Source organism: Leptopilina boulardi, unplaced genomic scaffold (assembly GCF_019393585.1).
Source record: "Leptopilina boulardi isolate dan_hultmark-lab unplaced genomic scaffold, ZJU_Lbou_2.1 LbouV2_377, whole genome shotgun sequence".
Classification (NCBI taxonomy): Eukaryota; Metazoa; Arthropoda; class Insecta; order Hymenoptera; family Figitidae; genus Leptopilina; species Leptopilina boulardi.
The window spans coordinates 568,896-584,313 of record NW_026137948.1 but is presented as its reverse complement, the minus strand read 5'-3'; the positions used below and the strand labels follow the sequence as shown (position 1 = coordinate 584,313).

At 30.0% G+C, this 15,418-nt stretch overlaps 2 protein-coding genes across 9 annotated transcripts in view; one reads left to right on the top strand and one right to left on the bottom strand.

Moving 5' to 3' along the window:
- The window catches only part of LOC127287886 (pseudouridylate synthase 7 homolog), a 757,063-nt gene that overhangs the window by 666,986 nt on the left and 74,659 nt on the right, over nt 1–15,418 (top strand). For all 7 annotated transcript variants that reach the window (XM_051315038.1, XM_051315030.1, XM_051315035.1 and 4 more), the window contains one exon: nt 9,351–9,948. In XM_051315038.1, coding sequence (XP_051170995.1) covers nt 9,351–9,948 — 598 coding nt within the window. The remainder of the gene's footprint in view (nt 1–9,350; nt 9,949–15,418) is intronic.
- LOC127287892 (uncharacterized) lies at nt 308–5,991 on the bottom strand. 2 transcript variants are annotated; one of them, XM_051315046.1, is made up of 2 exons: nt 5,861–5,991; nt 308–2,658 (listed from the first exon to the last, which is right to left on the bottom strand). In XM_051315046.1, the coding sequence occupies exon 2, from the start codon at nt 1,259–1,261 to the stop codon at nt 428–430; it is 834 nt and encodes a 277-aa protein (XP_051171003.1). In that variant the 5' UTR covers nt 1,262–2,658; nt 5,861–5,991; the 3' UTR covers nt 308–427. Both variants share the same exon structure in this region, with proteins under 2 accessions (XP_051171003.1, XP_051171004.1).

Below are 15,418 nucleotides of genomic sequence, written 5' to 3'. Positions count from 1 at the left end.
TTTTCAGTTTTAAACCTTAAAAAATTAAAATTACTTATTTAAAAATTGTAAGACAATGTTCATAAAAATTATATCTATCTTTAACTATTCTGAAGTTGAATAATTAACCAAATTTTTGCAAAGGTAAATATTAAGGAATAAATAATTTGACCATTAAAGAAGCAATTATTCAAAATGTATTTATTAAGAATTAATTTAAAAAATTTAAATATTAATTTATAGATAGAACAAATATTCTGATTAAATAAATAGAGAAAATTGAAAAGAATACAGTTCTGCAAAATTTATATATTGTAGTTGAATTTCTTATCGCAGTAGAGTAATGACACTAAATCTCTGTTACCGTTTCTAATCTTCATCGCTATCATCGTTTATTTTTGGGCAGACGTTATCGATGTCAAGGAGATTAGTTAGCACTTCAGCTGGTCTAAAAACTTTCGACAAAAATCGTCCATATGATAAATGATAAATCAGAGCGTGCGACGTGAGAACAACATCCAACTGTTCTTAAACCATTGGCGCAGTTGCAACAATGACCTTTTATAGCATCAATCCCGATCTCATTAGCATTATATTTGATGTAACACTTATAAGTTTTTCTGTTCATATGACGCGATTTTACTTCGAATTTAACTATTTCAGGTTCGTCTTTCAAAAAACTCAATTTCAGCGAGTTATCTTCTTCAACCATTTCTCCTAAATATGAAATTGCTTGTGACAATTGATAAGATCTACCAAAATAAATCTTTAAATCATCAGTTGTTATCTCTGGAAAATCTAATAAATCTCGTGAAGATAGCACTTGAAACGAGACAGATTTTCTATTCAAATTTTCATTATAAACTTTCTCGGCCAAGCTGTTAGTTGTGTTTCTGTTCGATTTCATTCTCGCAATTATATCGCTTAATTTTTCCGAATCGCAATTAAGGCGTTTTCCAAATAAATTATAAAGAAGATTAGCTACTTTGCAATAAGTGCCGGCATCTGGTAACAACCGATTATTGAATTGATGGTGAAGGAGCTTATACTTTTGTGCAATTATGCCATGCACAACCTCTACTACCCAAAGAATTTTTGTCACAAATCGTAAAAAATTGGATTCTTCCGTTGTCAATTGATTGCGATTGCCTTTCAAAGCAGGCATTAATACTTTATAACCTCTTTCTTCCAATTTCGACACTACATCTCTGAATCCTCTGTCCAATACGAAAATGTCACCTTTTTTCAAGATGGTTGAAATTCCATGAGGATCGTTCAACATGTGTTCTAGAATTTTAGCGTCGTTAAGGTTACCTTCAAAAGGACTTCGAAGTTCAATTACAAAACCATTTGTAGTACAGATTGTAAACGGCTTACACAACGGACATTTTTTTGCCCGGAGTACGAGAGCCTTTGATAAATGTTGTTTGAACTTTTCTGATGTCTTAAATATGTACCGTCACAAATACACACCAATAAATCGTCGTCTAAATCGTGCAACATTTTCACGACTTCGACAGTCTGACTCAAATAAAATTCTCTGGTTTTGGCATCAACTCCAAAATATTTTGGGAGCACGTGTTCTCGAAAACATTTTAGGGCAGAATGTATAGAATCGCGTACAATTTCTTCCTGTATATCTAAAATAACAGCAATTAAAGCGTCGGAATTTCCAGATCGTAGTTTAAATAGAAAAATTACAATTGCTTGCATAATATTTCGATTAGATGACGTTCTCATATGTCCTTTTAACATATTTTGAAGCACGGATACATCGTCCCAAGTGTGACCAGTAAGAACCTTCAAACGTTCTTCAGATATTGCGTATTCACCAATTTTATGGTGGAATCGAGCATCTACTTTATTTGATAATTGGTTTATGAATTTTTTAAATTCGTCAACATCGATTTCGGACTCTGTGGAAACGACTAACATATTCGAAAATTCTTCCTCATAAAATCTCTTCTTAATAATGTGTTCAGAACAACATCGATTTCGTTTAGGAATGAATAAATTCATTTTTTCAAAAACTTGCAGACGAGCTTCAAATGGCACGTCGATGATACCTTCCGTTTTTTTACAAATGAAACAGCAGGCCTTCGTAGCGCACACTCTATTAATTGGTAAAACCAAAGTCTCGTCTGTTTTATGAATCTGATCAGAAATAGTATATTCAGAATACTGAATATAAGGTGTGCCAGTCGACTGGCTGCTTGTAGATACAATTTCACTGGTCTGACTTTCAGGTGTAATTAATGACTGGGTTTTTGACGATAAAGTATCAACGTTCTAATTTCTAGTTTTTAAAAGATCCTGTGCAGCTTCCGTGAAAGAAGAATTTGAAAAAATTTCTGAAGTATTTTTATGATCATCTTCTCCACTGATTAAACTAAAAACGTTAGAAGTGCTTGCTATTTCCATCTGCTCTGATTCCAATTTATTTTGTTTACTTTTTCCACGTCCTTAACCACTATAAAACGACTGACAAAGAGCGTCATCCGCCTCTACATGACAGTTATAATTTTTAGAGAAGTTGGCAGCTTCTTGTCGTGAACTGAAATGTTTTGCTTTAGATATCGCTGTTCTACGAAGTAAAAAATTACATTTACAGCACCTTAAATCATTTGTTTTCTTCTTTTTTGTCGGCGGTTGCTCGATATTGTCAGACATCGTATAAATCTGTAATAAAAAAAAAGTTGTTAAGCTTTTCATTCTCATTAGAAACGCTGAACAAAGTGTAAAGTTAAATGAATTTTTAGAAAATGAATTAATGAATTGGGTATTGATTAAGAATTTTAAAGAATAAAAGATTGTTTATTAAAATTCATAAGCTCAATTTGGAAAATTTTTTAATTTCATAGTTCTTTATCACTTCCCCAAATCCTTTAAAACCCAACAAAATGTTTTATTTGTATTTTAATTTGTTATTTGTTCATTTAATTAAATAGTTACAATAAAAGCCTTATAATTGTTTGATAGATTTTTTTTTAATATTTCAGAGTTAATAAAAAAATAATTATAGTAATAGCACCCAATTTTTAATGTGAATAAAAAACAATAAAAAATTTTTTTAAATATATGGGGTTATAGTCAAAAAGCAAAAAAGATTTATTTTAATATTTTATTTACAAGAAACTGATTTTAAAGTATGAAACAAATACATATTTTTGACTTTAAATATTTTTATTCCATTATTCCTTTATTTCAAACTCATAGAAAGAATCTCATGAAATAAAATTATCAGGTATATGCAAAAAATAAACTTTAAATAAATGTTGACAGAGAAAAGAAGTCGTCTGAAACCTTATTATTATTTTAAGTGTTTTCTGAGATTATTTTTCAAAAATTTATAGAATTAAGAAAGCTTTTACTTCTAAATAATACAATAATTATACACAATTACCCAGATAGCAATAGTGAGTTCAAATTGACAGCAAAAGTAACTCATGTCGTGCGAGTTACCCTCACTTGGTGAATGCACATAAGCAGGCAGATGTGTCCTCCATGGAGGTACATACGCCTCGCATTTTATGCGACTTCACGAAAGTGCGCGCAAAATGAGGGCATCAAAAAAGCGCACACACGTTCAGACAGACAGACAAAGATAGACATTTGAATGATACTCCTGTTAAATCTTTTCTAAAAATGCGCAGTAGAGTAGATTGCACTTTAGACATGCACAGTGAGATCAATTAAAGTTTTCACATGCGCAGTAGACTCTGTTGATTTTTGGAGTTGCGCATTGGGGCTAAGTGCACTTAATACATGCGCAGTGGGGTTAAATGCACTTTAGACATGCGCAGTAGGGTCAATTGAACTTTTCACATGCGCAGTAGGGTAGAGTGCACTTTAGACATGCGCAGTAAGGTCAATTAAAGTTGTCACATGCGTCGTAGAATCCGTTATCTTTAAAGTTGCGCAGTGGGCTTAAATGCACTTTAGACATGCGCAGTAGGGTCAATTGAACTTTTCACATGTGCAGTAGGGTAGAGTGCACTTTAGACTTGCGCAGTAAGGTCAATTAAAGTTGTCACATGCGCAGTAGAATCTATTGATATTTAGAGTTGTGCAGTAGAGTTAATTGAATTTTTTACATGCGCAGTAGTGCTGAGTGCACTTGAGACATGTGCAGTAAAATCTGTTGATCTTTAAACTTGCGCAGCAGGGTTAAATGCACTTTAGACATGCGCAGTAGGATAAATTGAATTTTTCACATGCGCAGTAGGGTTGATATGTGAAAAGTTTAATTAACCCTACTGCGCAAGTCCAAATATCAATGGACTCTACTGTGCTTGTGAAAAGGTAATTGGACCTGAACAAAATAATAAGATAGTGGACGACACTCTTTAATAAAATAAAAAATATTTAAAATACTATTTAAGTAACATGATATTTATTAATATTATAAATTGTAATGTTTAGATTTAATGAATAAAAAAAGTTGTACTTATTGTTTCACAACAAATTAAAGTGTTGATCCACTGACTGCACAATCTATACTGACGCTGACACTTGACAGACTAACGCTCACTCCACATACATTACAGCACGCACGAAATGCATCTATAAAGCAGCACTCACATGAATGTAATAAAGGTACTTTTATGCGTGCACGAAAATGCGACACACGTTATGAGAGATACAAGCGACTTAAGAGCACGTAACTGCCGGCATTACATGTACACATGTGAACTCTCAAATGTGACACCAATATGCGAATTCAATGCACGCAATTAAGGTGCATTAATTCAGACATAAAATGCGACGCCTGACATGCGACTAACGTGTGACGCATAAATGTTATATGGGTACCCAGCAAACACTGTTATATATCTGTTCTAGAACTGTTACAAATTTCTTGAGAACATGTTCTGTAACTGGTTAAGAACGTGTGAGTCACTGGTTACGCAAAACGTCGTACTCAGCAGGTATGTTCAGATATGTAACAAATCTAGAACGCGGTTACAAAGTCATTTGTAACAGTTCTAGAACTGTGTTGTAACAACTATGAAAAGTGGTATGTAACCAGTAAGGAACAGAGTTCTGTATTTGTTACATAACTAAATTACGTAACAGGGATAAAAAAATATTATATATTATGTGTTACGTAAACGTATCACAGTGTAGGAACAAAAATCTATATTTGTGACATAACATTGTTTCAGTATGAATATGTATCATAGTTCTTTAAATGAGTAGAACAGTAACACAGAAAATTAAAAGGTATTAAAATAAGCTGCAACGCTTCTTATTTTAATCCATTTTTACTTATTTTAAAACCAAAATGAATTAAAATAAGAAAAATTTGATTAAAATAAGAAGCGTTGCAGCTTATTTTAATACCTTTTAGTTTTCTGTGAATGTAACAACGATCTAGTGTTGTTATACATGTTGTCCCGAAATTTCCAAGATATTTGGGTATTTTGTAACGATCTTATTTTTGAGAAAAAAAAACTTAAATGAAAGATTGTTCAGAATAACAAAATCAAATTGCACATTTTAACATATTTTGTTATTCTGAACAAATTTTTTAATTTTTTTGTCAAAAAGGCTATTATTACGAGATATCCAGACATCCCTAAAATTTTAGGACACCCTGTACTATTGTGGTGCATAATAAAGTTGTTATTAAATTATATAATTTATATTTAACACATTCTTATGTCATTAAAAAATTAAATGTAAATTTTGATATGAAGTAAATTCGATCAATGGAAGGTAAAGAAAAACACATAAAACAGATTTATGTTATTTTGTCAAGTTGCGACGTTTCGATGGTTTGGTTTACCATCTTCTTCAGGCTAATTTATTAAATAAAACACCAAATTAATAATTACACAAAATTGAACACACAAATTAAAACACTAAATAATAATAATACCTGAATATTCAAAATAATACTACATTGCAACTAGTCAATGTTAGAATCCATTTTTAAATTATCGTTAAAGATTAAAAAATAAAACACTACAAAAATTAGATACGCGACAATTTTCGTCATTTCGATGCGAGCATCAAGTCAAAACTGAATTAAAATTAGTTTTTGGAAGAATACCACACGTGTTAAAAAAGGAAGTCAATGAACTCATAGGTAAATAGTGAATAGAGGAAAAGACCTTCAAGATTCTATTATGAATTTAATTTTCTAATAAGAGGGAAATACGTTTTATTAAGAAAACAAATATCTTCTTTCTTATTAATTGTAGAATCGTTACTTAAAATATGAATCATTTCGGAAATAGAGCGTTTTTTATAATTTTTTTCACGATCAAGTATAATAGTATTCTTCCAATCGAAGTCATGATCAAAATTTAGTTGATGTGCACGAACCACAGATTTATCGTTTTTATTATTTTTATGTTCATTGATACGTGTATTCAATGGAATTTCTCATTCATATTTAAAATTAAATGTAAATGTTTATATCGAGTTAATTTGATTTGACATACTGCTTTTTTCTTACAAATGTATGTACAAATGCTTTATGCTTGTTAATATAATAGAATTTTATTACTATTGTTACTCACAAAGTTAATATTCAAATAACTATATATCAAATACACAAAACATGTCTTATTATGAAATTAATAATTATTTTTTATTACAAATTTACATCAGGGCGAAATATATTGTGTTATAGAACTGTGACGTAACATAGTTACAGAATTGTTCCATTTTGTAATAACAAATGTTTTCTAGAACTTAACTGCAACAAAATTTCAGAACAGATACATAACATTCTTCTAGCACAGTTCTAGAACTACCTTGGAACGTCAGTTACAGATAATTTGTGATTGTCGTGTTATAGACATGTTACATAACATTGTTATTGAACTGTGACGTTATCATAATATAGAACAGTTCTGTCATTCTTTTGTAACAATGTTCTAGAATTCAGTGACAATGAGGTTATATAACAGATTCGTAACCAACTTGTAACAACTGTTCTGTAAAACTGTGACATCACTGTTATAGAACATTTATAGAACGTGTTTGCTGGGTACTTACCAATAAAGCACAATGAAGTTTTGTTTACATAAACATCAAGTATATTTACACGTAAAGTTTTAGAGAGTGAAGTCAGCTCCAACAGCATCGATTAATGAGTCTATTAATCGATACAACTTATGTCCGTATTTCGCGCGTTTTCTAAAATATCCAACCTGTTCGTACAGTTTTTAAACAACACAATTTGTAATAAAAACTTAAAATTTTAAAAACTTTTCGACTTCACGGAATTTTTGAGGCCAATTTCATATAATTTTTGGAAAAAGACAAAAATGTAAAAACGGTTATTTTTTGGTATTATACTTTTTTCTGTTTAAGATTGTGCCCTGGCGGATTGGGAAAACCGAGTAGTAACCGAATTGGGTTACGATTCGGTTTCGTTTCGGTTCATTGTGAAATATTATCGTTAATCGACGAAATATGTAGTAAATAACTATTAGGAATGGTTAATATACATTTAGAGTGCTTATTTCTGCAATAATAATAATAAATTAAGATATTATTAATTAATAATAAGTGTTTTAAGTGTACAGTGCATACAGTTGTTGAATTATCATATATATATATTTACTTACACATTTGATACTCAAGAGCTTAATTTTAGAAATTCATTCACAAAGTCATCCTTAACGCCATCTAGGGTTTAACGCGCGTATCACAGCTGCCGTTGATGGTAATATACATATATATGGTAATTCAACAACTGTATGCACTGTACACTTAAAACACTTATTATTAATTAATTATATCTTAATTTATTATTATTATTGCATAAATAAGCACTCTAAATGTATATTAACCATTCCTAATAGTTATTTACTACATATTTCGTCGATTAACGATAATATTTCACAATGAACCGAAACGAAACCCAATTCGGTTACAACTCGGTTTTCCCAATCCGCCAGGGTGTATCTACATATACACTTAAAATGCATGTTTTGTATAAATGGGAAAAAGAGTATTAAAAATGAAACATATCAAATCTTATGTGCCAAAAAAACAATACAACTAAAAGAAAATAACATTTTCTGAAATTTCTATGCCTTAAAACTCAGTTCTTTTTTTCTTAACTTTTAAACTTCCAGAAATCAAGAGTGGTTATACTTATAAAGAGAAAAACTAATAATTTTCGCGAAAATATTTAAATCCTACACTTTACGGACTGTGAATTTGGCCTTGAAAGGCTAAAAATGGTAAAAACGGATAAAAATTCAGAAAATTCAATTTTTGGGGGTGGCGCACATTACAAAAAAATCTGAAAAAATTCATGAAGATAGATTTTAGTACCCTCTAAAAAATAACAAAAAAATTTTTTGTGCCCAACTCAGAAAAGTTAGAAAAAAAACTATTTTTAAGATTTTGAAATTTTTTTAAACAATAAAAACAGAGTGTGGGGAGCCCAAAAAAAATATGTTCAAAGAACATCTCAAACACTAGCTTCATGAATTTTTTCAAAATTTTTCATCAACTCATAAACCAGAAAAAAAATATTTTCGAAAAAACGCATTTTTCGACCACCATAGGGGGGTGGGCAGGGGGGTTTTTCGGATATCGACCCTAGTTACCTTATTTTAGTACCCTAAAATACCCATGTACCGAGTCAATTCAAAAATCCAGACATTAGGGCATTTTACCCATCTTAACCCTGGAGACTCTTTGATTCGAGAAAATATTTCCCGCATTCGACAAGTTCCCACCATTACTACCTAATACTGTCATGGCTGATTCTGAATTTATAGAAGCTTATGTCTGTTACAGTAAGCTTACATGACAAGAACAAAAAATTAATAAATTAGTTTAAACAATATTTATGCGCAGTAGATTCCATTTAAGGATGCGCATTAAATTTTATTAAGACAAATCCTGTCACGGTCTATTACCTGTATAAGAAAACACATAATTTATTGTACAAAAAATTTATAATATATTTTATAATTAATTATATGTATGCTTATAATAAGATAGTAAACTTACTTTAAACTTTCATTGTAAACTTACATGGCAACCTTACTGTAGGCTTGCAACGACTTTACAATGTATGTTTACAGTGACCTTTCCATGTAAGCTTGCAGTGGGCTTACCTTGTAAGGTTACTGTAGCCTTACTGTGTAGGGTCACTATATGGCGGACATTTTAAGTTTACCTTAATCTTACTGTAAGTTGACATTGTACTCTTATAAAACTTACATTTAAGTCTGCTGTAAAATTGTAGTTAATTGTTGTGCTGTGTGGGTTACCTTTCTTTCTCTGTGAAATCATTATGTGTCACAAATCTTACGCATTAATTACTCATGAAATATCACAAACATTCAAAACTTAAAAACGTTCTTATTAACAATGATTTTTTGTTATTGACTTAGGTAACTGGCAAGAAGCTATAAATTTAATCTTAAAGCCTAGAGATTCTGAGCGAGACAAATGTCTAGCAGAAGCTAGACAAATTTATAAACAAACTGGAGATGCAATAGCAGCGTACAATGTACTCAATAGAACCGATACAATTGAAGCACAGATTCTTTGTGCTTTGAAATTACATGGTAATCATGACATCCAAGCAGTGTTAAATGCTATTCCTAAAAATGTAATCCTTATGTATCTTCATGCATATCAAAGCTTTGTGTGGAATAACGTAGTTTCAAGAAGATTTAAAGAATACGGTAGAAATCCAATTGCGGGTGATTTAGTTTTCCAAAGTAGTAATAATCAAGAAATTAATGAGATTACATCTATAAATAAATCTGAATCACTCGAATTGAATTGTAATGAAGATAATGAATTGACATGTAACTTACAGAAAGTTAAAATTTTGAAGGAAGAAGATTTAGCTAATTATAAAATAGAGGATATTGTCATGCCACAACCTGGCTGGAGGGTTACATATCCAACTTATGCTGTTTCCTGGTATGAGGAATTTCTTCATGAAGACGGACTTACAAAAGATCTTAAACAAAAAAACAAGTAAGTTTACGTAAAAAATTCCTAATTGGGTGCTTTATTTAAGGAATATCACATGTTTCTAATTTTTCGCTGAAAAAAATGGTGCCAAGAAATTCAACTACTGTTGGGTAATTGACTAGAAAGTAGTTAAAATAATTACTTTTTTAGTTAGTCTAAGCATGTTTATGTAGTTAATACTACTATTCACTAGATATATGAAAAGTAGTAAAAGGAATTATTTTCTTTAATTGATATAACTGCATTTTCAGTAGTAAATTTTTTTATTGATTTCTGTGATTTTATAGGCTTCAATAAAATTCTTTTTGTAGACTTAACATGTCGTTTGTAATTTAAAATACTATATACTTTAACTAGTAGATTTTTACTATTTTAATTAATTTGATTTGAAGAACATTTTTGATGTAGAATTTACAAATTGTTTTTAGTTAAAACTACTACTTTAAGTAGTAGATTTTACTACCATAAATAATTTAATAGGCATTAAGAAAACTTTTGTTGTAGAATTAACAAAACGGTGTGATTAAAACTACAACTGCTCTGTTGGATTGTGAAAACCGAGAAGTTGATTCGGTCAAGTTTTGGTTCGGTTGGGTTTGAGATAATATATTGCAAATAATAATTTAAATATTGGGAAATTTACTATTCGGAAGTATAAACCCAAGAAGCACGTAATATAACCTCAATATCAAGGTAATATTACATGTAAGATTCGTAATATAACGTTGTAATATTACAGAAATCTTACAGTGATCTTAAAATGTCCGCCTCAAGGTAATATTACCGGTAATGTTACTGTAATATTACGCGCTAATATTAAGGTAATATTACAGTAACATTGCAGTAATATTATACCATAATATTAAGGTAATATTACAAAAGAATATTACAGTAATATTATGGGAACATTTCTTTACGAAAAAAATCTACCCATCCAGGGAATCGAACCCCGAACTCAAAGCACACGAGTCCAGAGTTTTACCAACAAGCCAAATTGACTTATAATATATTTACGTTTTTTATGCTTTATGAATAACTCAAATCAGTCTGTAATATTACTGTAATATTCCCGGTAATATTACCTTGAGGCGGACATTTTAAGATCACTGTAAGATTACTGTAATATTACAGCGTTATATTACGAATCTCACGTGTAATATTACCTTGATATTGAGGATATATTACGTGCTTCTTGGGAATTAATGATTTTTTAGTTGATTTATATAATATTATCCAAGGGGATTAAGAAATCAGAATTTGTTTGAATTTGTTCGATTTGCTTTCGAAAATGCCATCTACTACTTAAAGCAATGCGTACATAGTCCAAAGGGCGTCTATGAGCAAATGACCAAAAGGACACTACAAGCAAGTGTTTTTAAATCGATAATAGATAAAACACCAGACATGTCCCCTTGCATGACGTATTGCGATTCGTTGTTTAACAGATCAAAAGTGGAAAATTATTGTCGAACAGTATCTGACGATGTAGTTTTTATCGGTAAAGGTAAACAAGATTGTAATTATCCAAATTTGTCGAACACAGAAAATTGTGTTTCAAGTTTTGAAAGATGTGTAATTAGAAAAATGATTGTACATAGCATTGAATACAAGCTACCGCAAGAAACAAACAACACTGTATTTCAATTACAAAATGGGGACTTCGTTAGAGTAGTTAATATATTAAAATGTGACAATGAGGGCTGGGTTGAAATCGAAAAATCAAATGCAAATAAGTTAAAAATTGAATGTTGTAAAAAAATACATTACCGGGCACAAAATGTAATACTACAAACACCGTCTATTCGAAAAATATCTGGAAAGTTGACTCGTACAATCCAAGAGAAGTTATACCGATTACAAACATCGTCGAAAAGTGTATTGTAATTAATGTAGAAAAAGGTACATTTCTTTCAATTTTGCCAAATACTGTTGAAATACAATAAACTTCTTAATTTAACATAGTTGCTTTTAATATTATTCCAAAATATGAAATATATTTAAAACATAAAAAGTTTAACAAATTTTTCTCATTTAAAATTTTAAAAGAATTTAATGTAAATAGCTTACGAAATATCCCTAAATCAATTTAAAAAATTTTTTTAAAAAAATTAAAACCAGTTTGTATTAAAATCTTTAATAAAACTATAGTCGTCCTGTTGCGAAATATTTAAGGATAGATTACCTACAAGTTTCAGAATGTTAAGGATTTTTAACTTATCCCACTTTTTTATTATTTTAAAAACAAAACGTTCACACAAACACCGGATTCTATACACTCATATTGGACAGTTTCCGCAAGTAACTTCAGAAGAAGACTTTATCTGACTAATTTCACACCGACGCGGACTAAAACCAGATTCATTACATACTACAATCGGAATGTTCCGCAATCATCATACTAATTTTGTAATATTCCGCTTGTTTGCAAATAGATTACGTACAAGTTCCAGATTATTCCGGATTTGTGTCCTGTTGCCGAGCTTTAGTCATATAAATCGCGGATCGATTCAGAGCATTATCGTACTATATATGCATACTAATTTCGGATAGATTCATCGCAATTTCGGATTAAGACTTTCCCAGACTACTTTCCGATTAAAGCGGACCACAACAAGATCTATTACACACTTCAATCTTATTGTTTCGTACTCAATTCGATTAAAGATATTTACCAACTAATTTCGTACTATTGCGGACTATTTGCAACTAAATTACGTACAAATTTCAGATTATTCCGGATTCGAGTTTTGTTGCCGTGCTTTAGTCATATATAAATCGGATAGATTCAGTGCAATACAGTACTGTATATGCATACTAATTTCGGATTAAGACTTTCCCAGACTAATTTCGGATTAAAGCGGACCAAAATCAGATCTACTACATACTTCAATCTTATTGTTTCGTACTCGATTCGATTAAAGATATTTACCAACTAAATTCGTACTATTGCGGACTGTTTGCAACTAAATTACGTACAAATTTCAGATTATTCCGGATTTGTGTTTTGTTGCCGTGCTTTAGTCATATATAAATCGGATCGATTCAGAGCATTATCGTACTATATATGCATACTATTTTCGGATAGATTCATCGCAATTTCGGATTAAAGCGGACCAAAACCAGATCTACTACATACTTCAATCGAATTGTTTCGTACTCAATTCGATTAAAGATATTTACCAACTAATTTCGTACTATTGCGGACTGCTTGCAACTAAATTACGTACAAGTTCCAGATTATTCCGGATTTGTATCTTGATGCCGTGTTTCAGTCATATATAAATCGGATCGTTTCAGAGCAAAACCGTATTCAATTTGCATACTGATTTCGTATTGATTCAATGTAATTTCGAAATATGACTCTGCCTAACTATTTGAGGATTGATGCGGACTGAAATTGGATTCTTCACATACTAAATTCGGCATGTTTTGTTCTTGGTTTGGACTTATATTTTTGAACTGAACTAATTTCGTATTATTGCGTTTTTTGTTCGGACTGAATTCGAAGTGAAGCGAATTGTTTTCATATTTTGCCTATACTATTTTCGGATTTTCCCTTATAAATCGCTTTACACACATACACTGAAAAAAATAGTATTGAACTAAGAAAATTTTACTTGGTTCAAGAAAATCGTGGGACTGAATACGGTCAAATCAATTATGCTACTGTTTCAAGAAAACCATTTACATGGTGCAGTATATTTGAAAGAAGTACATATGTTCTTGATCCAAGAAAATATGGAATTCGATCAACAAGTTCATCGACTTCTATGAGTAAAATATTTTCTTCTTCTAAGAATATCTGTAGTCAAATCAATTATTGCATTTGATTCATTAAAATTTTTGTTATGTTGGTTCAAGTAAGTAAAGATTTAAATCAAAATATTATTTACATTGTCAGAAGAACGCATGTTCTTGGTCCAAGAAAATATGGAATTCGTCTAAGAAGTTAATTGACTTCTAAGAAATGTAAAATATATTAAGTCAAGATCATATATATATTAAATCAAGAAAATATTTTCTTAACTTGAGAAAAGTTATGGAGTTCAACCAAAAAAATATTTTTCCAATACAAGTAAATATTTACTTGAATTACCCCCTACACCCCTTCCTGATCCCACCATGTCTAATTCTTAAGTCAAACATTTTTATTTATTATTATTATTATTAACATTCATATTTTTTATTATTTATTTAAGTAATGTTTATTTTACATACATATTTATATTTAATTAATACTTAACACAATTAAAACAAGTATACCTTGAATCAAAATTTTTCACGGTCCAAGGAAGTGATCCCGGGTTGCGCGCACCAGAAGCAGTAACGTAGACCACTATGCCACCTTGACTCAATTGACGATTTTCAAAAACTCCTATTTAAGTTTCATATATCCATTTGGAGAGAAATATTTTCTTGGATCAAGAATACGGGATTTGTATTGAGTAAAAAATTAATTCAAAGCAAATGAATAAAACTATTTAATTCAGGAAATGAAAAATCTTCAGACAATATTTTAATATTTTAAGTAAAAACATAATATTCTTGATTGAATAGTTTTTTGTACTTCGGGAAAATAAAATATTGGGTTGCGAGAATAACATATTTACTAAATCTACTAAATACTAAATTCTTAATTCAAGAACTATGTGTTAATCAAGTTAAAACAAGTATTTACTTATATTAATATTCGCATTTTCTTGACTCAAGACTATATTAGCGTTGAATTAAATAAAAAATATTTTTAAGGAAACAAAAGAATGATTTCATTCAAGATTATATCACTATTTCAACTGAAAAAATAAATTATTTTATTTAAGATAATATAATATTATTTCTAGAAATTGAATGTGATATTGAACAATATAATATGAAAATGCTTCAAGTATATTAAACACTTGCATTGATTAATGTTTAATTCAAACAATATATTTTTTAATCAAGTTTAAACAAGTATCTACTTAAATTAATCTTTCCATTTTCTTGGATTAAGACTATGAGTGTTAGATTATGTAAAAAGTTGTTTTGAATAAAACAACAAAACGATTTGACCCAAAAAAATAAAATACTCAACGTAAATCAATTGACATGGGAAAATAATATTCTTGACTCAATACTTTTTCGATTCTTGACGCAAGTAAAACAGTTCGCTTGAAACAGTAAGATATATTTACTTGTATGAAACTCATATTTTCTTATTTCAAGAACATTGCTCAATGCTCAAAATTACTTGACTCATGAAAATAAATTTCTTCTAATAAGAAAATATCGTCTTGTTTCAAATAAAGTACCTCAAGTAAATGCATTTACTTGATTGAATTAACTTTTTTTCAGTGAATTCCACACATATATAGCTTTCACAAAATGCAATTTTAAAAAATTTTTTACTCCCGCAATGGGAACCTCTCCTTAAGGTTATGTTTGTTTTAGTTTTTTCTTGATTGAAAGTTTTTTTAATTATTGCAAATTAAAA

Bases quoted from the DNA above. Each gene is read 5' to 3' on its own strand.
- LOC127287892 (XM_051315046.1), bottom strand. From the start codon at position 1,261: ATGTTGAACGATCCTCATGGAATTTCAACCATCTTGAAAAAAGGTGAC.